Here is a 23,844-nt window from a genome sequence, read left to right as displayed (position 1 = left end):
GGTTTGTCTGCTACAGATGCTCTAACCGGTGCAATTCTGTGGTGCCTATATTTGGTGCAGAGTTGCAGATTTGTAAACATTGTGCCTGACATTAAGGGAAAGAAATGTAGCTGGACAGGCCATGTAATGTGTAGGGCAGAGGACCAGTTGACCCTTAGAGTTATAGAATTGGTGCCAAGAGAAAGGAAGCACAGTCGAGGACGACAGAAAATTGGGCAAGGTGGTGAAATGAGAAAATCTGCAGGCACAACTGGAATCAGCTAGCGCAAGACAGGGGTAACTGGAGATCACTGGGAAGGGCCTTCACCCTGTAGTGGACATAAAAATAATCCGATGATAATACACAGTGCTTCATTATTTTTTTTTAGACGTATCGATTTTCCGCAATTCGATAAAAAAATTCAAGGTCCTGCTAGAATTTACCTTTGTTTCTCAAATGCAATCTCAAATGCAATCTCTCGGATGCTGTTCTGGTGAGGGAGTGTCATTGTTCAAGCTTGGTGGGCCTTCCTAATTTGGTTGTACCTCGATCAGTATAGCCCCACTCGCTCTTGGCATCTAAGCCTGCAGATGTAGTGCCCAATAGATGATGACATGCAGCTACACAATGAGAGAGGGAGAGAGAGAGAGAAACAACTTTAATTAGTCGCCTGCAGAACGACACCATGACTAAATGGCGCCGTGACACGGGCCCTGACGTCTTCTCAGCGGGTGGTCTCTACTCAACTCCAGTGCGTGTTACTCCCGTGGTCTACACAATGAAAGCATTTCTGCATTTCACATACACGTATTTCAATAGGGAACTCGAAGTTGGCCTCGAGCTAAAGCTTTCTCTTAATGGTTTTGCACTACATGTGACCTGCAGTCAATACACACAATCTATAAGGCAAGTGGGGAGCTTTAAAGATTAGTACAATTCCATTTTATTTTTTCTACATGCGTGTAGTGTCTGGAAAGCTTCCAAGTATGATGAAGAGGGATTAACCTCCCAAGACTTTTGCCTACAGCTTGCAAGACTTCCATTGTCTAGTCTGGTCCAGTTGCACTGCACAGATACAACAGTCACAACTAGTTTCAACAGCTGACTGTTACAGTCCCATTGCCAGCTCACTCATCATATCTGTCGTGTTGGTGAGATAATACAGACTTCCTACATACCTCGCCTGATAAGAGAATTTTGGAAGTTTCCACAGTTCTTGTCACTTAAGACACTGGTGCAGGTTCGTCACACAACTTTATTCAGCTTTTCTGCTGGCTGTATTATAGCATAATGCTTCAATTTCATTTAAAGCAGACTGAGCTCTTCAGTGCAGATCTTTTACAAGGAAGGGAAATGAACATTATATTACAAGAGGCAACGTAAAACAAGGGGAACACAAATACTGCTCTTGTTCCAAAAAAAAGAACATACATATACATATGTGCAACATACACGGACTAACAACAACTTCAAAGCATTGAAATCACAGACACACACGCACAAAAAAGAAATGGCAAAATGTGTCAGCTAAGTTACCTCTTCGCAGACATCAAGCTATGTTACCTAACCAACCTATGGCCAAGTTAGCTCTAATGCCAGGGTGAGGAAGGTGGCAAGAACGGAACAAACGGAACACACTCTTAAACAATACAACCTTGGCAACAACATTACAAATTGCAACAGGGCAATGATCGGTTAACTTGCATAAATTAGCAATAATTGAAAGCTCCTGTAGCAGGTCATCTCAACAAAAGCACACTGACTGCTGCATTCAGCAGTGAAGCTAGAAGTAGTAGTGGGAATGACAACCAGTAAGTCTACAGTATTTGCTACAGGCGTCCCCCCTTTCTCTGACTAAGGGAGCCCAGCAGCGACGTTACACAAACTTTTTTTCCATTCTCACCTTTGGCGTGCACCAAGCCCACCCAACCTGCCGAGCCTTGCCAACTACACTTCATGTCAACGTGCTTCAGCACAGATGAGCACATTTAGCTCAGCAAGATCAGAACTATTTGGTGTAAGCCATTCACTAATTGCAATGGTTCTCTCAATGCAGTTCAGTGGCTTTGCACTTCATTTTCCAGCAGAGGCAGAAACAAGTTATTGCACTGTTTAGATTAGTGCTGTTTGTAATTGTTTGCACATTCTATGGCTATTAAAAGAGAAAAACTGATTTCACATGACTGAAATATTATACTAAATTTTTGTGCACCCATAGATGTTATCTATTCTCTAGCAAAGGAAAAGTGACAGTACATCTGACAGCTCCTTGGAAATGGAGTCTGGTCTACTTGCTCTGTTCAAATGACCCACAGTTCAGATGTCCCACTGAAATTACTGATGGAACTCCTTAGAGGGTCTTTTATGCCAAGCTTGCTAACCTGATCATGCACTCGGACAAATATTGCATTGCACTATAAATGTATAAAATACATGTGGTTAGCACTGATGCCACTCTGGCTCGGTTTAGAACTAAGTATTTTGTTTTTTTGTTCTTCAGGGGGCTTGCAATTTTCGCGGTTGACGTAGCATTTGAACAGTATCACTTCACTATTACGGGTGCTCTAGTGGAGATCTTAGAATTCAATCAACATTACACTTCCTATAATGGTTTCATGCCACTACCATTTTGCTTTTCCTCGCAGATAATCTTAAAGCTTAGGAAGTATTACAATCATTATGGCCTGAAATACTTTGAATCGATGAGGTATTGCTGTACTGACAAAGTCAGGACAGCTATAAGCCTTAACTGAACCTTAACCGTCTCGACCAACTTAACCAACCTAACCAGACAAGTGAAGCTGTAGGCACGCAGAGTAGGGTGGGCTTGCTGCTGCTAAGCCAAAGCAGGCGGCCATTTTCAGACAATATACACAGACACTGCTACTACACAATGCCTAAGAGAATGGTTGCACCTCCAAGTCCAGGTACAAAGCAATGCTGCAGTTAAAAAAAAAAAGAAAGACACAGCTAGTGCTAAAGCTTTGTTATTCTATGTTACAAGACTGCATGTCTGTGTGTGCATTGTATTCTTTTCTGTACAAAAACTGATAGCACTGAGAAATATGATGGCACTTGACAGTCCTTTTCCGTCTCTACAGATCAATATACTATGTACAGGCACATTGGGGAGTCAAATCTGTATCTACATATGGGTGTGACCTATCCATGAAATAGCACTGCTTAATTCTGCTAGAGAAGAGGGACTTGCGAGGGCCCGAACGCCTGAAGGCTGTTTAGGCACCTGGCATATGTCAACCAGAATGAAGGCCATAAATTGAGGCATGGTTTAAATAAAAAGAAAAGAAAAAGAAAACCACAAAGACTGCTGGCAACATTCTTGTTCTGTTATAAGTATAAAGAAATGAACAGTTCTTGAAGCTTGCAAAATTTACAGCAAGACTTTAAAACCCCTATATAAATTTGCAAATTGCAAGTGAAGTACATTCAGTAAGTTCACATTTTTAGCGCAGGAGAAGTTAACCCACTGAGAACACAAGTATCACATGCTGAATGCGATGTGCCTGTTGAATGAAAGCACAAGCAAATCTGAGTCTTATTTCAAAGCGTGAGCTCTGTGCATTGTTGCGAGGCCTCAGAACACTGTTAGCAAATATTACAAACAAAAGTTAAGACAGCACGATGGAGAGGGCAGTAAACTGTTAATCGTGAATGCAGTTTCTTCTTCAAATTTACAATCTACCCTGAACATGGCTGCCAAACAAATTCTTACACGAGCACATGCTCCATTCAGGCCAGATTGTGCAAATATCTATGCACATAAGCGATAAACAGCACCAGTTGTTTTGTAAACAGTAGTAAATCTATATCTCTGGACACAGCAAACCGCAATGCCATAAACAAAACACATCAGCACCTTGACAACAAAGTGGGTCCCATTTCGTCAATAAGGTTCCGGGGCACTAACATTCAATGCGCTTAAGAAACATCTCAGAAGGAATTATTTTGTATGCATTAAACAAAACTAAGGCTGAGACAGGTTAACAGCATTGTATTTGGCAATTTTGTTCGCTTCAGACTCTTTGCAGCAGCCTACATCTAGACAACACAAAAATAGGAGCTTCTTTTTAAATGCTTAAAATACAAGAATTATGCCCTACAACATAGTGGTAGCAGCTCTGATGGAGAGATGAACTGTATTTAAACTTGCACATAGAGTGCCCGTACATACACACAAGGCAAGTAAGCAAAGCTGGAGGCCCCTCTAAGGCGTGGCAAGTCCATTCCATAAGCGATACGACGTTTCACATGATGCACCAGCGCAGTGTAATTAAGGTCTTCAAGCCTAATGCGTTGCCTCCCGACCTCACAAACGGATCAGTCTCCACTGTGGCAGCAAGTCACACCAACATGTCATACACAAATGAAAACTCGCCTGGCGGTCTCGCTAAGGTGCTTGAAAATGGCCACACCAACAGAAAAATTAGCCGGGACAACCTAATAGTGCGAGACCTAAGTAAAGGGTTTGTACTTACAATGGAGAGGGGTGGGGTAGGCAAGCCAATTCTGCACGACGGACAAGCGTTTTGAAAGCAACCAATGTCAGTGCATGCTTCAAAAATCACTAGCACACATATGTGCCCGCACACGCACACACACACACCACCAGAGCACGTCGAAGCTGCCTATGGACCCGTGGGGAAGCATGTCCTCAAAGCTGTGTCTTCACTGTGCAAGGTCACAACCAGAAGAACAAAAAGAAAAAAAACAACGCTGCTGACTCAGGCTCAAGATGCTTCATGCTGTCTGTTGCCTTATGGCAATGACGTAGGCAGGCAGAAGCACACGCGAACATTGCTTGAGAAAGCCCTGGCACCAGTGGCCGATGCCCTCAAGGAGTCTCGGCCGTGGCTGTGAAGTAGGAGAGCGTTGGGTAAAAGCCCAACAGAATGGCCAGCACAAGGATGCACAGTGGGATTATTGAGCAGGCCGATGTCTGAAAAGAAGAGCCGCAAATCTCGTCAAACACTTCTGACTGAAACACTATGCGCACTTCTCAAGTGGCAACTACTGCAAAAAAGAAAAGGAGGGTGGGGGGTGGGGGGTAACAGCTATTGCAGTAAAGCAATAGCTTCCTGGTATACCTGCTGAGTTGTGCTGCTGGGCATGTTAATCGGGAAGCTGCTTTGACGTTGCGCTGCCTCCAGCCCATTGGCCCATGTTACAAACCACATTAACCCTTTCCAGGTGGGAGATTAGCTGACCTTGTTAAGAGCTTACTTGTAAAAATGGCAAACGACGAGCCCAACTCATCCAGCACTTATTTTTCATGCAGCCTTGAAGACGATTTGAGCTCATCCATTGCTTTGCGTTTGCTTTAAAAAATACCAGAATGAGAACATAGACTTTTGTTTTTCGTTTCGCTCTTGTGCCGCCAGCCACTGTGTGATTAGTGAACGCTCTCGTGTTGAAAAGAAAAGAAAATGTGGCGATTTTGAGAACTCAGCTTTTTCTTCAAGTGAGAGCGATCTTGCAGTACACTGCACTGTGCTGAGACATGTAAAAAAAAGGAAAGTAAAGAAATGTGCAGTGAAACAATTGTGTGCAGTGAAGCCCACCTGCGTTAGAGTAAAAATATGTTTCTCCTAATAAATTGCATTTCTGACACAAACATTTTGCTTGAACTTTCTATGATCAACAGAATCATCTGCACACAATAAACTTGAAGTCTTCTTTGCAGGTATTATTAATCTTTTTTAGTATTCTTAAAGGGTTAAAAGCCTTAAAACTACACATATAGTGCATTAGTATCAGGATTGGCCCACCAAGTCATTGCCTTCGATTGCACTTTCTCAGGGACCAACCAATGTTTACTCAACAAAATAGCCCTCTGTGCAAAATTGGGGAGGAGGGAAAGAAAAAAGGGGAAGAAAGGCTTCACAAGCCTGGGCTACATGGAGCGAAATGCAGAACCTAATTATTCTGGCTTCTGCAGGAGAAGTGCGCCTGGCAAATGGAGATGTGGCGGCACTATGCACAATGTTTGCCGAATGTTCTTTAATTATTATTTTTTTAATAGTAAACGAAGCAAAATGAGATTCAGTGCACTGCGGCAAGCACATATGCAATGTCCAAACTACAAATTAGCTTTTCCTGGTATTGTTTCGGTTTGATAACTGTGGATTTCATGAAAATATCTAATAATAACGCTTACAATTCTTTCTATTACGCGCGTAAGATTTCTTTGCAGTCACATGAAAAAGAAAGCGCTGCCACTCATTCGTGAATATGGTGAAATGGGCTATTCATAGTATTTTTGCTCCTCCAAAATGTTAAAGGGGGGGAAAAAAGTGGAAAAAAAAAATAAAAGGAGGTATAGCAGCATGAGGAATCAAATCTACACTTTCTGTGTGGGAGGTGGGGACGGTACCAATACACCAAAGTCTATCTCCTTTTTTTGTATGTGAGAACCCCTCCATATCAAATTGGCTGCTATTGCCAGAACTGTAGCAGACAATCTGCTTTCTCAGGCAGAAGTGGGCCACTGGTTTGAAGAAACATCTAGATTTACTGCATTTGTGTACTTGTTCTTAAGGGTACACAAATTACTACACATATGTATGCTATTAAAAAACTCAAGAAACACTTAGTTATCCCTATGTGGATGAATGCGAAAGCATTGCGGCTGCGCCTGCAGAAGTGTGGCGACATGTGGTGGCGCCATTGGCCTAGTCACATGACTCGAGCGGCCACGTCAGCAGAAGCGCCGTGACATGATGAACAGTTTTCATCACAAGGTGTGCAGAACGCAAGGTTGTCGGTTCGACTTCTACCACTGGTGGTGGATATGAGTGCCTTAATTAGCTCTACATTAATTAACTGTGCATTAATTAACACCAAAGGGCATGGGTACGACTCCCACCCAAGGTTGTGGGTTCAATGCCTTAATTCTATGTTAACTGTACCTTCATTAACTTTGCTTTACTTAACACCAAAGGTCAAGGGTTTGACTCCCACCAATGGTTCTGGCCTTGAGTGCCTTAATTAACTCTCTCTTAACTGTGCCTAATTAACTTCACCTTGATTAACAGTAAAGGTCGTGGGTCTGACTCCCACCAAAGGTCGAGGGCTCGATGACTTTTTGGACCATCGCTGGTCACACCAACGCCAACAACTACGGTACATCGGATTTTCCGCCTCATGAGCCAAATAAAGCTTTCGCATCAATAAGTTTATTGTAGAAGCATGTTTCAAGCATTTCTGACGACTTAAAATGTTTAGCCAATTGGATCGCACGCTCAAGTGACATAACCACGCTATGCAGTGTGGGAAGCAGCAGCTAAAAATACAGGGAAGTGTCACCACTGCAATCATAGCAATGCAGATTTTTAAACGGTTATAATAAATTCATCATCATCATCATCATCATCATCAGCCTAGTTACGCCCACTGCAGGGCAAAGGCCTCTCCCATACTTCTCCAACTACCCCGGTCATGTACTAATTGTGGCCATGTTGTCCCTGCAAACGTCTTAATGTCATCTGCCCACCTAACTCTCTGCCGCCCCCTGCTACGCTTCCCTTCTCTTGGAATCCAGTCCGTAGCTCTTAGTGACCATCGGTTATCTTCCCTCCTCATTACATGTCCGGCCCATGCCCATTTCTTTTTCTTGATTTCAACTAAGATGTCGTTTACCCGCGTTTGTTGCCTCACCCAATCTGCTCTTTTCTTATCCCTTAACGTTACACCCATCATTCTTCTTTCCATAGCTCGTTGCGTCGTTCTCAATTTCAGCAGAACCCTTTTCGTAAGCCTCCAGGTTTCTGCCCCATATGTGAGTACTGGTAACACACAGCTGTTGTACACTTTCCTTTTGAGGGATAGTGGCAACCTACTGTTCATGATTTGAGAATGCCTGCCAAACGCACCCCAACCCATTCTTACTCTTCTGGTTATTTCAGTCTCATGATCCGGGTCCGTGGTCACTACCTGCCCTAAGTAGATGTATTCCCTTACCACTTCCAGTGTTTCGCTACCTATCGTAAACTGCTGTTCTCTTCCGAGACTGTTAAACAGTACTTTAGTTTTCTGCAGATTAATTTTCAGACCCACCCTTCTGCTTTGCCTCTCCAGGTCAGTGAGCATGCATTGCAATTGGTCTCCTGAGTTACTAAGCAAGGCAATATCATCAGCGAATCGCAAGTTGCTAAGGTATTCTCCATCGACTTTTATCCCCAATTCTTCCCACTCCAGGCCTCTGAATACCTCCTGTAAACATGCTGTGAATAGCATTGGAGATATCGTATCTCCCTGTCTGACGCCTTTCTTTATAGGGATTTTGTTGCTTTCTTTGTGGAGGACTACGGTGGCTGTGGAGCCGCTATAGATATCTTCCAGTATTTTTACATATGGCTCATCTACACCCTGATTCCGTAATGCCTCCATGACTGCTGAGGTTTCGACTGAATCAAACGCTTTCTCGTAATCAATGAAAGCTATATATAAGGGTTGGTTATATTCTGCACATTTCTCTATCACTTGATTGATAGTGTGAATATGGTCTATTGTTGAGTAGCCTTTACGGAATCCTGCCTGGTCCTTTGGCTGACAGAAGTCTAAGGTGTTCCTGATTCTATGTGCGATTACCTTAGTAAATACTTTGTAGGCAACGGACAGTAAGCTGATCGGTCTATAATTTTTCAAGTCTTTGGCGTCCCCTTTCTTATGGATTAGGATTATGTTAGCGTTCTTCCAAGATTCCGGTACGCTCGAGGTTATGAGGCATTGCGTATACAGGGTGGCCAGTTTCTCTAGAACAATCTGACCACCATCCTTCAACAAATCTGCTGTTACCTGATCCTCCCCAGCTGCCTTCCCCTTTTGCATAGCTCCTAAGGCTTTCTTTACTTCTTCTGGCGTTACCTGTGGGATTTCGAATTCCTCTAGGCTATTCTCTCTTCCACTATCGTCGTGGGTGCCACTGGTACTGTATAAATCTCTATAGAACTCCTCAGCCACTTGAACTATCTCGTCCATATTAGTAACGATATTGCCGGCTTTGTCTCTTAACGCACACATCTGATTCTTGCCTATTCCTAGTTTCTTCTTCACTGTTTTTAGGCTTCCTCCGTTCCTGAGAGCCTGTTCAATTCTATCCATATTATAGTTCCTGATGTCCGCTGTCTTACGCTTGTTGATTAACTTAGAAAGTTCTGCCAGTTCTATTCTAGCTGTAGGATTAGAGGCTTTCATACATTGGCGTTTCTTGATCAGATCTTTCGTCTCCTGCGATAGCTTACTGGTTTCCTGTCTAACGGCGTTACCACCGACTTCTATTGCGCACTCCTTAATGATGCCCATGAGATTGTCGTTCATTGCTTCAACACTAAGGTCCTCTTCCTGAGTTAAAGCCGAATACCTGTTCTGTAGTTTGATCCGGAATTCCTCTAGTTTCCCTCTTACCGCTAACTCAATGATTGGCTTCTTGTGTACCAGTTTCTTTCGTTCCCTCCTCAAGTCTAGGCTAATTCGAGTTCTTACCATCCTGTGGTCACTGCAGCGTACCTTGCCGAGCACGTCTACATCTTGAATGATGCCAGGGTTCGCGCAGAGTATGAAGTCGATTTCATTTCTAGTCTCACCATTCGGGCTCCTCCACGTCCACTTTCGGCTAACCCGCTTGCGGAAAAAGGTATTCATTATACGCATATTATTCTGTTCTGCAAACTCTACTAATAATTCTCCTCTGCTATTCCTAGAGCCTATGCCATATTCCCCCACTGACTTGTCTCCAGCCTGCTTCTTGCCTACCCTGGCATTGAAGTCGCCCATCAGTATAGTGTATTTTGTTTTGACTTTACCCATCGCCGATTCTACGTCTTCATAAAAGCTTTCGACTTCCTGGTCATCATGACTAGATGTAGGAGCGTAGACCTGAACAACCTTCATTTTGTACCTCTTATTAAGTTTCACAACAAGACATGCCACCCTCTCGTTAATGCTATAGAATTCCTGTATGTTACCAGCTATTTCCTTATTAATCAGGAATCCGACTCCTAGTTCTCGTCTCTCCGCTAAGCCCCGGTAGCACAGTACATGCCCGCTTTTTAGCACTGTATATGCTTCTTTTGTCCTCCTAACCTCACTGAGCCCTATTATATCCCATTTACTACCCTCTAATTCCTCCAATAACACTGCTAGACTCGCCTCACTAGATAGCGTTCTAACGTTAAACGTTGCCAGGTTCAGATTCCAATGGCGGCCTGTCCGGAGCCAGGTATTCTTAGCACCCTCTGCAGCGTCACAGATCTGACCGCCGCCGTGGTCAGTTGCTTCGCGGCTGCTGGGGACTGAGGGCCGGGGTTTGATTGTTGTATTCATATAGGAGGTTGTGGCCAAGTACTGCACCAGGGTGGCCAATCCTGCTCTGGTGAGAGAGTGCGTTACCGGTTCTGGTCACCGGGATCAGGCCGCACTCCAGGCCTGTTTGTGCAATTTTCTCAACACACGTTTTTTTTTTTTGTATTTTCCGGTGGAGAATAGCGCGGCACCGGGATTTGAATCATGGTCCTCTTGCACTGGAGACGGATACTCTACCGTCCCCGTAGGAGTTAAATTAAAAATTAATTTATGGGGTTTTACGTGACAAAACCACTTTCTGATTATGCACGCCGTAGTGGAGGACTCCGAAAATTTCGACCACCTGGGGTTCTTTAACGTGCACCTAATTCTAAGTACACGGGTGTTTTCGCATTTCGCCCCCATCGAAATGCAGCCGCCGTGGTCGGGGTCCGATCCCGCGACCTCGTGCTCAGCAGTCTAAAACCATAACCACTGAGCAACCACGGCGGGTCCCGCAGGAGTTGTACGCCTCATTTAACCTACAGTGGTGCCCTACTTGGTCAGTCAAGGTGGACCAATCTGAGCTCGGTTATACCGCATGGATGGCACTCGGCTAGAGAACCTGGTATTTATGACCTGCACATGTGAGTGTGAGGCCATAAATATTTGAAGATCTATATAAATATATATATATATATATATATTTTTTAGGAGGGTTCCCGTACAGTGATAAAATAAAGGAAAAGACATTAAAAGAAAGAAAAAAAAAAGAAAAAAAAAGAAAGAAAAAGGGGCAGAAAAAAAAAGGAACATAACAGGTGATTTGAACTCGTGACCCTTCGATGTTGCCCAGAAAGATAGCTCAGTCGGTTGGTTCGTCAGGCCCCAGGCTACTTTCAAGCGCCACAGCTCCTGCTCCGAGCCTCACACTTACGTGGAAAGAGACTCATGTTGTCCGAGTAGTTGGAAGGCATACTTTCTAGGAAAAATGGCCGCTCAAGGAGAAGAGCCAACTCGAGCGGCTTTAGAGGCTAGGAAAACTGCCTTAAAATATTTAGACTTGAGGGAAAGCTTCGTTAACAAACTATAACACGGCAATCAGCACTCGAATACGACGAGAGAAATTACTGAGACGTGGAAAATTCCCTTGAAAAAAAAATCTGGTTTGCTAGGCAAATGCTTGTATGTATTGAACCTCTTAAAAGATGAGGGGTGAAATATGCGCTCACCGAGAGGGCATCTTCGGCACGAGACATCCCCAAGGCACCTTACAGAGATGTGGAGAGCTTCGCGGCCGGAACGAAGCTTCCCTTCTCCGCCGGCCAAGAGGGGGAAACGCGCTTTCCGATCGCTCAAGGTTGCGCGGACAAAGCCTAACTCTAGCGTCTAGGAAAAGCTTAACCAGGTGCGATGGCGGCACGCATAGCGTGGGAAGCTAGCCGCCAGAATAACTATACCAAGGACTGCTGCTGATGAGGGCGAAATACCTTCGTGTAATTATAATAACCCTAATAGGACTACTTTCGAAAAAAAAAAGGAAACGGCCCAGAGGGCTATACTACGAGAGCTATGACTGATAGTTTTCTCTCTCTCTCTCTATATATATATATATATATATATATTCATCTCATCTATGGGATCGCATGCGCGCGCTGTTTCTTTGTCTCTGCGTGTAGTACAGTGAAGAGAGCCAGTTTAAGGGCGGAGAAGAAGAAAGAAGAGAAAAGCAAAAACTGCAGCGCCGTGGTTTTAAAGCGCACCCGTGGTAGAGAAACGGAATGCGATATAAGCGTGCGTAGCCATGATACGCACACGACAAACTGCCTTAAAATATTTAGACTTGAGGGAAAGCTTCGTTAGCAAACGATAGCACGGCAATCAGCACTCGAATATAATTATAACCCTAATAATAATAATTGTAAATATTCATCTCATCTATGGGATCTAATGCGCGCGCTGTTGCTTTGTCTCTGCGTGTAGTAGTTGAGAGAGCCAGTTTAAGGGCGGAGAAGAAGAAAGAAGAGAAAAGCAAAATTTGCAGCGCCGTGGTTTTAAAGCGCACCCGTGGTAGAGAAACGGAATGCGATATAAGCGTGCGTAGCCATGATACGCACACGACAAACTGCCTTAAAATATTTAGACTTGAGGGAAAGCTTCGTTAAGAAACGATAGCACGGCAATCAGCACTCGAATATAATTATAACCCTAATAATAATTGTAAATATTCATCTCATCTATGGGATCTAATGCGCGCGCTGTTGCTTTGTCTCTGCGTGTAGTAGTTGAGAGAGCCAGTTTAAGGGCGGAGAAGAAGAAAGAAGAGAAAAGCAAAATTTGCAGCGCCGTGGTTTTAAAGCGCACCCGTGGTAGAGAAACGGAATGCGATATAAGCGTGCGTAGCCATGATACGCACACGACAAACTGCCTTAAAATATTTAGACTTGAGGGAAAGCTTCGTTAGCAAACGATAGCACGGCAATCAGCACTCGAATATAATTATAACCCTAATACTAATTGTAAATATTCATCTCATCTATGGGATCTAATGCGCGCGCTGTTGCTTTGTCTCTGCGTGTAGTAGTTGAGAGAGCCAGTTTAAGGGCGGAGAAGAAGAAAGAAGAGAAAAGCAAAAACTGCAGCGCCGTGGTTTTAAAGCGCACCCGTGGTAGAGAAACGGAATGCGATATAAGCGTGCGTAGCCATGATACGCATACGACAAACTGCCTTAAAATATTTAGACTTGAGGGAAAGCTTCGTTAGCAAACGATAGCACGGCAATCAGCACTCGAATATAATTATAACCCTAATACTAATTGTAAATATTCATCTCATCTATGGGATCTAATGCGCGCGCTGTTGCTTTGTCTCTGCGTGTAGTAGTTGAGAGAGCCAGTTTAAGGGCGGAGAAGAAGAAAGAAGAGAAAAGCAAAAACTGCAGCGCCGTGGTTTTAAAGCGCACCCGTGGTAGAGAAACGGAATGCGATATAAGCGTGCGTAGCCATGATACGCATACGACAAACTGCCTTAAAATATTTAGACTTGAGGGAAAGCTTCGTTAGCAAACGATAGCATGGCAATCAGCACTCGAATATAATTATAACCCTAATACTAATTGTAAATATTCATCTCATCTATGGGATCTAATGCGCGCGCTGTTGCTTTGTCTCTGCGTGTAGTAGTTGAGAGAGCCAGTTTAAGGGCGGAGAAGAAGAAAGAAGAGAAAAGCAAAAACTGCAGCGCCGTGGTTTTAAAGCGCACCCGTGGTAGAGAAACGGAATGCGATATAAGCGTGCGTAGCCATGATACGCACACGACAAACTGCCTTAAAATATTTAGACTTGAGGGAAAGCTTCGTTAGCAAACGATAGCACGGCAATCAGCACTCGAATATAATTATAACCCTAATACTAATTGTAAATATTTATCTCATCTATGGGATCTAATGCGCGCGCTGTTGCTTTGTCTCTGCGTGTAGTAGTTGAGAGAGCCAGTTTAGGGCGGAGAAGAAGAAAGAAGAGAAAAGCAAAAACTGCAGCGCCGTGGTTTTAAAGCGCACCCGTGGTAGAGAAACGGAATGCGATATAAGCGTGCGTAGCCATGATACGCATACGACAAACTGCCTTAAAATATTTAGACTTGAGGGAAAGCTTCGTTAGCAAACGATAGCACGGCAATCAGCACTCGAATATAATTATAACCCTAATACTAATTGTAAATATTCATCTCATCTATGGGATCTAATGCGCGCGCTGTTGCTTTGTCTCTGCGTGTAGTAGTTGAGAGAGCCAGTTTAAGGGCGGAGAAGAAGAAAGAAGAGAAAAGCAAAAACTGCAGCGCCGTGGTTTTAAAGCGCACCCGTGGTAGAGAAACGGAATGCGATATAAGCGTGCGTAGCCATGATACGCACACGACAAACTGCCTTAAAATATTTAGACTTGAGGGAAAGCTTCGTTAGCAAACGATAGCACGGCAATCAGCACTCGAATATAATTATAACCCTAATACTAATTGTAAATATTTATCTCATCTATGGGATCTAATGCGCGCGCTGTTGCTTTGTCTCTGCGTGTAGTAGTTGAGAGAGCCAGTTTAGGGCGGAGAAGAAGAAAGAAGAGAAAAGCAAAAACTGCAGCGCCGTGGTTTTAAAGCGCACCCGTGGTAGAGAAACGGAATGCGATATAAGCGTGCGTAGCCATGATACGCATACGACAAACTGCCTTAAAATATTTAGACTTGAGGGAAAGCTTCGTTAGCAAACGATAGCACGGCAATCAGCACTCGAATATAATTATAACCCTAATACTAATTGTAAATATTCATCTCATCTATGGGATCTAATGCGCGCGCTGTTGCTTTGTCTCTGCGTGTAGTAGTTGAGAGAGCCAGTTTAAGGGCGGAGAAGAAGAAAGAAGAGAAAAGCAAAAACTGCAGCGCCGTGGTTTTAAAGCGCACCCGTGGTAGAGAAACGGAATGCGATATAAGCGTGCGTAGCCATGATACGCACACGACAAACTGCCTTAAAATATTTAGACTTGAGGGAAAGCTTCGTTAGCAAACGATAGCACGGCAATCAGCACTCGAATATAATTATAACCCTAATACTAATTGTAAATATTTATCTCATCTATGGGATCTAATGCGCGCGCTGTTGCTTTGTCTCTGCGTGTAGTAGTTGAGAGAGCCAGTTTAAGGGCGGAGTAGTTGGAAGGCATACTTTCTAGGAAAAATGGCCGCTCAAGGAGAAGAGCCAACTCGAGCGGCTTTAGAGGCTAGGAAAACTGCCTTAAAATATTTAGACTTGAGGGAAAGCTTCGTTAACAAACTATAACACGGCAATCAGCACTCGAATACGACGAGAGAAATTACTGAGACGTGGAAAATTCCCTTGAAAAAAAAATCTGGTTTGCTAGGCAAATGCTTGTATGTATTGAACCTCTTAAAAGATGAGGGGTGAAATATGCGCTCACCGAGAGGGCATCTTCGGCACGAGACATCCCCAAGGCACCTTACAGAGATGTGGAGAGCTTCGCGGCCGGAACGAAGCTTCCCTTCTCCGCCGGCCAAGAGGGGGAAACGCGCTTTCCGATCGCTCAAGGTTGCGCGGACAAAGCCTAACTCTAGCGTCTAGGAAAAGCTTTACCAGGTGCGATGGCGGCACGCATAGCGTGGGAAGCTAGCCGCCAGAATAACTATACCAAGGACTGCTGCTGATGAGGGCGAAATACCTTCGTGTAATTATAATAACCCTAATAGGACTACTTTCGAAAAAAAAAAAGGAAACGGCCCAGAGGGGTATACTACGAGAGCTATGACTGATAGTTTTCTCTCTCTCTCAATATATATATATATATATATATATTCATCTCATCTATGGGATCGCATGCGCGCGCTGTTTCTTTGTCTCTGCGTGTAGTACAGTGAAGAGAGCCAGTTTAAGGGCGGAGAAGAAGAAAGAAGAGAAAAGCAAAAACTGCAGCGCCGTGGTTTTAAAGCGCACCCGTGGTAGAGAAACGGAATGCGATATAAGCGTGTGTAGCCATGATACGCACACGACAAACTGCCTTAAAATATTTAGACTTGAGGGAAAGCTTCGTTAGCAAACGATAGCACGGCAATCAGCACTCGAATATAATTATAACCCTAATAATAATTGTAAATATTCATCTCATCTATGGGATCTAATGCGCGCGCTGTTGCTTTGTCTCTGCGTGTAGTAGTTGAGAGAGCCAGTTTAAGGGCGGAGAAGAAGAAAGAAGAGAAAAGCAAAATTTGCAGCGCCGTGGTTTTAAAGCGCACCCGTGGTAGAGAAACGGAATGCGATATAAGCGTGCGTAGCCATGATACGCACACGACAAACTGCCTTAAAATATTTAGACTTGAGGGAAAGCTTCGTTAGCAAACGATAGCACGGCAATCAGCACTCGAATATAATTATAACCCTAATAATAATTGTAAATATTCATCTCATCTATGGGATCTAATGCGCGCGCTGTTGCTTTGTCTCTGCGTGTAGTAGTTGAGAGAGCCAGTTTAAGGGCGGAGAAGAAGAAAGAAGAGAAAAGCAAAATTTGCAGCGCCGTGGTTTTAAAGCGCACCCGTGGTAGAGAAACGGAATGCGATATAAGCGTGCGTAGCCATGATACGCACACGACAAACTGCCTTAAAATATTTAGACTTGAGGGAAAGCTTCGTTAGCAAACGATAGCACGGCAATCAGCACTCGAATATAATTATAACCCTAATACTAATTGTAAATATTTATCTCATCTATGGGATCTAATGCGCGCGCTGTTGCTTTGTCTCTGCGTGTAGTAGTTGAGAGAGCCAGTTTAGGGCGGAGAAGAAGAAAGAAGAGAAAAGCAAAAACTGCAGCGCCGTGGTTTTAAAGCGCACCCGTGGTAGAGAAACGGAATGCGATATAAGCGTGCGTAGCCATGATACGCATACGACAAACTGCCTTAAAATATTTAGACTTGAGGGAAAGCTTCGTTAGCAAACGATAGCACGGCAATCAGCACTCGAATATAATTATAACCCTAATACTAATTGTAAATATTCATCTCATCTATGGGATCTAATGCGCGCGCTGTTGCTTTGTCTCTGCGTGTAGTAGTTGAGAGAGCCAGTTTAAGGGCGGAGAAGAAGAAAGAAGAGAAAAGCAAAAACTGCAGCGCCGTGGTTTTAAAGCGCACCCGTGGTAGAGAAACGGAATGCGATATAAGCGTGCGTAGCCATGATACGCACACGACAAACTGCCTTAAAATATTTAGACTTGAGGGAAAGCTTCGTTAGCAAACGATAGCACGGCAATCAGCACTCGAATATAATTATAACCCTAATACTAATTGTAAATATTTATCTCATCTATGGGATCTAATGCGCGCGCTGTTGCTTTGTCTCTGCGTGTAGTAGTTGAGAGAGCCAGTTTAAGGGCGGAGTAGTTGGAAGGCATACTTTCTAGGAAAAATGGCCGCTCAAGGAGAAGAGCCAACTCGAGCGGCTTTAGAGGCTAGGAAAACTGCCTTAAAATATTTAGACTTGAGGGAAAGCTTCGTTAACAAACTATAACACGGCAATCAGCACTCGAATACGACGAGAGAAATTACTGAGACGTGGAAAATTCCCTTGAAAAAAAAATCTGGTTTGCTAGGCAAATGCTTGTATGTATTGAACCTCTTAAAAGATGAGGGGTGAAATATGCGCTCACCGAGAGGGCATCTTCGGCACGAGACATCCCCAAGGCACCTTACAGAGATGTGGAGAGCTTCGCGGCCGGAACGAAGCTTCCCTTCTCCGCCGGCCAAGAGGGGGAAACGCGCTTTCCGATCGCTCAAGGTTGCGCGGACAAAGCCTAACTCTAGCGTCTAGGAAAAGCTTTACCAGGTGCGATGGCGGCACGCATAGCGTGGGAAGCTAGCCGCCAGAATAACTATACCAAGGACTGCTGCTGATGAGGGCGAAATACCTTCGTGTAATTATAATAACCCTAATAGGACTACTTTCGAAAAAAAAAAAGGAAACGGCCCAGAGGGGTATACTACGAGAGCTATGACTGATAGTTTTCTCTCTCTCTCAATATATATATATATATATATATATTCATCTCATCTATGGGATCGCATGCGCGCGCTGTTTCTTTGTCTCTGCGTGTAGTACAGTGAAGAGAGCCAGTTTAAGGGCGGAGAAGAAGAAAGAAGAGAAAAGCAAAAACTGCAGCGCCGTGGTTTTAAAGCGCACCCGTGGTAGAGAAACGGAATGCGATATAAGCGTGTGTAGCCATGATACGCACACGACAAACTGCCTTAAAATATTTAGACTTGAGGGAAAGCTTCGTTAGCAAACGATAGCACGGCAATCAGCACTCGAATATAATTATAACCCTAATAATAATTGTAAATATTCATCTCATCTATGGGATCTAATGCGCGCGCTGTTGCTTTGTCTCTGCGTGTAGTAGTTGAGAGAGCCAGTTTAAGGGCGGAGAAGAAGAAAGAAGAGAAAAGCAAAATTTGCAGCGCCGTGGTTTTAAAGCGCACCCGTGGTAGAGAAACGGAATGCGATATAAGCGTGCGTAGCCATGATACGCACACGACAAACTGCCTTAAAATATTTAGACTTGAGGGAAAGCTTCGTTAGCAAACGATAGCACGGCAATCAGCACTCGAATATAATTATAACCCTAATAATAATTGTAAATATTCATCTCATCTATGGGATCTAATGCGCGCGCTGTTGCTTTGTCTCTGCGTGTAGTAGTTGAGAGAGCCAGTTTAAGGGCGGAGAAGAAGAAAGAAGAGAAAAGCAAAATTTGCAGCGCCGTGGTTTTAAAGCGCACCCGTGGTAGAGAAACGGAATGCGATATAAGCGTGCGTAGCCATGATACGCACACGACAAACTGCCTTAAAATATTTAGACTTGAGGGAAAGCTTCGTTAGCAAACGATAGCACGGCAATCAGCACTCGAATATAATTATAACCCTAATACTAATTGTAAATATTCATCTCATCTATGGGATCTAATGCGCGCGCTGTTGCTTTGTCTCTGCGTGTAGTAGTTGAGAGAGCCAGTTTAAGGGCGGAGAAGAAGAAAGAAGAGAAAAGCAAAAACTGCAGCGCCGTGGTTTTAAAGCGCACCCGTGGTAGAGAAACGGAATGCGATATAAGCGTGCGTAGCCATGATACGCATACGACAAACTGCCTTAAAATATTTAGACTTGAGGGAAAGCTTCGTTAGCAAACGATAGCACGGCAATCAGCACTCGAATATAATTATAACCCTAATACTAATTGTAAATATTCATCTCATCTATGGGATCTAATGCGCGCGCTGTTGCTTTGTCTCTGCGTGTAGTAGTTGAGAGAGCCAGTTTAAGGGCGGAGAAGAAGAAAGAAGAGAAAAGCAAAAACTGCAGCGCCGTGGTTTTAAAGCGCACCCGTGGTAGAGAAACGGAATGCGATATAAGCGTGCGTAGCCATGATACGCATACGACAAACTGCCTTAAAATATTTAGACTTGAGGGAAAGCTTCGTTAGCAAACGATAGCACGGCAATCAGCACTCGAATATAATTATAACCCTAATACTAATTGTAAATATTCATCTCATCTATGGGATCTAATGCGCGCGCTGTTGCTTTGTCTCTGCGTGTAGTAGTTGAGAGAGCCAGTTTAAGGGCGGAGAAGAAGAAAGAAGAGAAAAGCAAAAACTGCAGCGCCGTGGTTTTAAAGCGCACCCGTGGTAGAGAAACGGAATGCGATATAAGCGTGCGTAGCCATGATACGCACACGACAAACTGCCTTAAAATATTTAGACTTGAGGGAAAGCTTCGTTAGCAAACGATAGCACGGCAATCAGCACTCGAATATAATTATAACCCTAATACTAATTGTAAATATTTATCTCATCTATGGGATCTAATGCGCGCGCTGTTGCTTTGTCTCTGCGTGTAGTAGTTGAGAGAGCCAGTTTAAGGGCGGAGTAGTTGGAAGGCATACTTTCTAGGAAAAATGGCCGCTCAAGGAGAAGAGCCAACTCGAGCGGCTTTAGAGGCTAGGAAAACTGCCTTAAAATATTTAGACTTGAGGGAAAGCTTCGTTAACAAACTATAACACGGCAATCAGCACTCGAATACGACGAGAGAAATTACTGAGACGTGGAAAATTCCCTTGAAAAAAAAATCTGGTTTGCTAGGCAAATGCTTGTATGTATTGAACCTCTTAAAAGATGAGGGGTGAAATATGCGCTCACCGAGAGGGCATCTTCGGCACGAGACATCCCCAAGGCACCTTACAGAGATGTGGAGAGCTTCGCGGCCGGAACGAAGCTTCCCTTCTCCGCCGGCCAAGAGGGGGAAACGCGCTTTCCGATCGCTCAAGGTTGCGCGGACAAAGCCTAACTCTAGCGTCTAGGAAAAGCTTAACCAGGTGCGATGGCGGCACGCATAGCGTGGGAAGCTAGCCGCCAGAATAACTATACCAAGGACTGCTGCTGATGAGGGCGAAATACCTTCGTGTAATTATAATAACCCTAATAGGACTACTTTCGAAAAAAAAAAGGAAACGGCCCAGAGGGCTATACTACGAGAGCTATGACTGATAGTTTTCTCTCTCTCTCTATATATATATATATATATATATATATTCATCTCATCTATGGGATCGCATGCGCGCGCTGTTTCTTTGTCTCTGCGTGTAGTACAGTGAAGAGAGCCAGTTTAAGGGCGGAGAAGAAGAAAGAAGAGAAAAGCAAAAACTGCAGCGCCGTGGTTTTAAAGCGCACCCGTGGTAGAGAAACGGAATGCGATATAAGCGTGCGTAGCCATGATACGCACACGACAAACTGCCTTAAAATATTTAGACTTGAGGGAAAGCTTCGTTAGCAAACGATAGCACGGCAATCAGCACTCGAATATAATTATAACCCTAATAATAATTGTAAATATTCATCTCATCTATGGGATCTAATGCGCGCGCTGTTGCTTTGTCTCTGCGTGTAGTAGTTGAGAGAGCCAGTTTAAGGGCGGAGAAGAAGAAAGAAGAGAAAAGCAAAATTTGCAGCGCCGTGGTTTTAAAGCGCACCCGTGGTAGAGAAACGGAATGCGATATAAGCGTGCGTAGCCATGATACGCACACGACAAACTGCCTTAAAATATTTAGACTTGAGGGAAAGCTTCGTTAGCAAACGATAGCACGGCAATCAGCACTCGAATATAATTATAACCCTAATACTAATTGTAAATATTCATCTCATTTATGGGATCTAATGCGCGCGCTGTTGCTTTGTCTCTGCGTGTAGTAGTTGAGAGAGCCAGTTTAAGGGCGGAGAAGAAGAAAGAAGAGAAAAGCAAAAACTGCAGCGCCGTGGTTTTAAAGCGCACCCGTGGTAGAGAAACGGAATGCGATATAAGCGTGCGTAGCCATGATACGCATACGACAAACTGCCTTAAAATATTTAGACTTGAGGGAAAGCTTCGTTAGCAAACGATAGCACGGCAATCAGCACTCGAATATAATTATAACCCTAATACTAATTGTAAATATTCATCTCATCTATGGGATCTAATGCGCGCGCTGTTGCTTTGTCTCTGCGTGTAGTAGTTGAGAGAGCCAGTTTAAGGGCGGAGAAGAAGAAAGAAGAGAAAAGCAAAAACTGCAGCGCCGTGGTTTTAAAGCGCACCCGTGGTAGAGAAACGGAATGCGATATAAGCGTGCGTAGCCATGATACGCATACGACAAACTGCCTTAAAATATTTAGACTTGAGGGAAAGCTTCGTTAGCAAACGATAGCACGGCAATCAGCACTCGAATATAATTATAACCCTAATACTAATTGTAAATATTCATCTCATCTATGGGATCTAATGCGCGCGCTGTTGCTTTGTCTCTGCGTGTAGTAGTTGAGAGAGCCAGTTTAAGGGCGGAGAAGAAGAAAGAAGAGAAAAGCAAAAAGTGCAGCGCCGTGGTTTTAAAGCGCACCCGTGGTAGAGAAACGGAATGCGATATAAGCGTGCGTAGCCATGATACGCACACGACAAACTGCCTTAAAATATTTAGACTTGAGGGAAAGCTTCGTTAGCAAACGATAGCACGGCAATCAGCACTCGAATATAATTATAACCCTAATACTAATTGTAAATATTTATCTCATCTATGGGATCTAATGCGCGCGCTGTTGCTTTGTCTCTGCGTGTAGTAGTTGAGAGAGCCAGTTTAAGGGCGGAGTAGTTGGAAGGCATACTTTCTAGGAAAAATGGCCGCTCAAGGAGAAGAGCCAACTCGAGCGGCTTTAGAGGCTAGGAAAACTGCCTTAAAATATTTAGACTTGAGGGAAAGCTTCGTTAACAAACTATAACACGGCAATCAGCACTCGAATACGACGAGAGAAATTACTGAGACGTGGAAAATTCCCTTGAAAAAAAAATCTGGTTTGCTAGGCAAATGCTTGTATGTATTGAACCTCTTAAAAGATGAGGGGTGAAATATGCGCTCACCGAGAGGGCATCTTCGGCACGAGACATCCCCAAGGCACCTTACAGAGATGTGGAGAGCTTCGCGGCCGGAACGAAGCTTCCCTTCTCCGCCGGCCAAGAGGGGGAAACGCGCTTTCCGATCGCTCAAGGTTGCGCGGACAAAGCCTAACTCTAGCGTCTAGGAAAAGCTTAACCAGGTGCGATGGCGGCACGCATAGCGTGGGAAGCTAGCCGCCAGAATAACTATACCAAGGACTGCTGCTGATGAGGGCGAAATACCTTCGTGTAATTATAATAACCCTAATAGGACTACTTTCGAAAAAAAAAAGGAAACGGCCCAGAGGGCTATACTACGAGAGCTATGACTGATAGTTTTCTCTCTCTCTCTATATATATATATATATATATATTCATCTCATCTATGGGATCGCATGCGCGCACTGTTTCTTTGTCTCTGCGTGTAGTACAGTGAAGAGAGCCAGTTTAAGGGCGGAGAAGAAGAAAGAAGAGAAAAGCAAAAACTGCAGCGCCGTGGCTTTAAAGCGCACCCGTGGTAGAGAAACGGAATGCGATATAAGCGTGCGTAGCCATGATACGCACACGACAAACTGCCTTAAAATATTTAGACTTGAGGGAAAGCTTCGTTAGCAAACGATAGCACGGCAATGAGCACTCGAATATAATTATAACCCTAATAATAATTGTAAATATTCATCTCATCTATGGGATCTAATGCGCGCGCTGTTGCTTTGTCTCTGCGTGTAGTAGTTGAGAGAGCCAGTTTAAGGGCGGAGAAGAAGAAAGAAGAGAAAAGCAAAATTTGCAGCGCCGTGGTTTTAAAGCGCACCCGTGGTAGAGAAACGGAATGCGATATAAGCGTGCGTAGCCATGATACGCACACGACAAACTGCCTTAAAATATTTAGACTTGAGGGAAAGCTTCGTTAGCAAACGATAGCACGGCAATCAGCACTCGAATATAATTATAACCCTAATAATAATTGTAAATATTCATCTCATCTATGGGATCTAATGCGCGCGCTGTTGCTTTGTCTCTGCGTGTAGTAGTTGAGAGAGCCAGTTTAAGGGCGGAGAAGAAGAAAGAAGAGAAAAGCAAAATTTGCAGCGCCGTGGTTTTAAAGCGCACCCGTGGTAGAGAAACGGAATGCGATATAAGCGTGCGTAGCCATGATACGCACACGACAAACTGCCTTAAAATATTTAGACTTGAGGGAAAGCTTCGTTAGCAAACGATAGCACGGCAATCAGCACTCGAATATAATTATAACCCTAATAATAATTGTAAATATTCATCTCATCTATGGGATCTAATGCGCGCGCTGTTGCTTTGTCTCTGCGTGTAGTAGTTGAGAGAGCCAGTTTAAGGGCGGAGAAGAAGAAAGAAGAGAAAAGCAAAATTTGCAGCGCCGTGGTTTTAAAGCGCACCCGTGGTAGAGAAACGGAATGCGATATAAGCGTGCGTAGCCATGATACGCACACGACAAACTGCCTTAAAATATTTAGACTTGAGGGAAAGCTTCGTTAGCAAACGATAGCACGGCAATCAGCACTCGAATATAATTATAACCCTAATA

The 23,844-nt window shown here is 43.9% G+C and overlaps 1 protein-coding gene and 1 long non-coding RNA gene across 10 annotated transcripts in view; one reads left to right on the top strand and one right to left on the bottom strand.

The window, feature by feature from the left end:
* Positions 1 to 23,844, top strand: part of LOC129382257 (uncharacterized) — an 80,818-nt gene that overhangs the window by 40,105 nt on the left and 16,869 nt on the right. The gene's annotated exons all lie outside the window — the stretch shown is intronic.
* The window catches only part of LOC126521348 (uncharacterized), a 93,045-nt gene continuing 70,416 nt past the window's right edge, over positions 1,216 to 23,844 (bottom strand). For all 7 annotated transcript variants that reach the window (XM_055065933.2, XM_055065932.2, XM_050170027.3 and 4 more), the window contains one exon: positions 1,216 to 4,937. In XM_055065933.2, the coding sequence (XP_054921908.1) occupies positions 4,833 to 4,937 (105 nt within the window). In that variant the 3' untranslated portion in view covers positions 1,216 to 4,832. The remainder of the gene's footprint in view (positions 4,938 to 23,844) is intronic.

The sequence above is a fragment of the Dermacentor andersoni genome, chromosome 6, assembly GCF_023375885.2.
Source record: "Dermacentor andersoni chromosome 6, qqDerAnde1_hic_scaffold, whole genome shotgun sequence".
NCBI classification, from domain to species: Eukaryota; Metazoa; Arthropoda; class Arachnida; order Ixodida; family Ixodidae; genus Dermacentor; species Dermacentor andersoni.
This window is presented reverse-complemented; position numbering and strand designations above follow the sequence as displayed.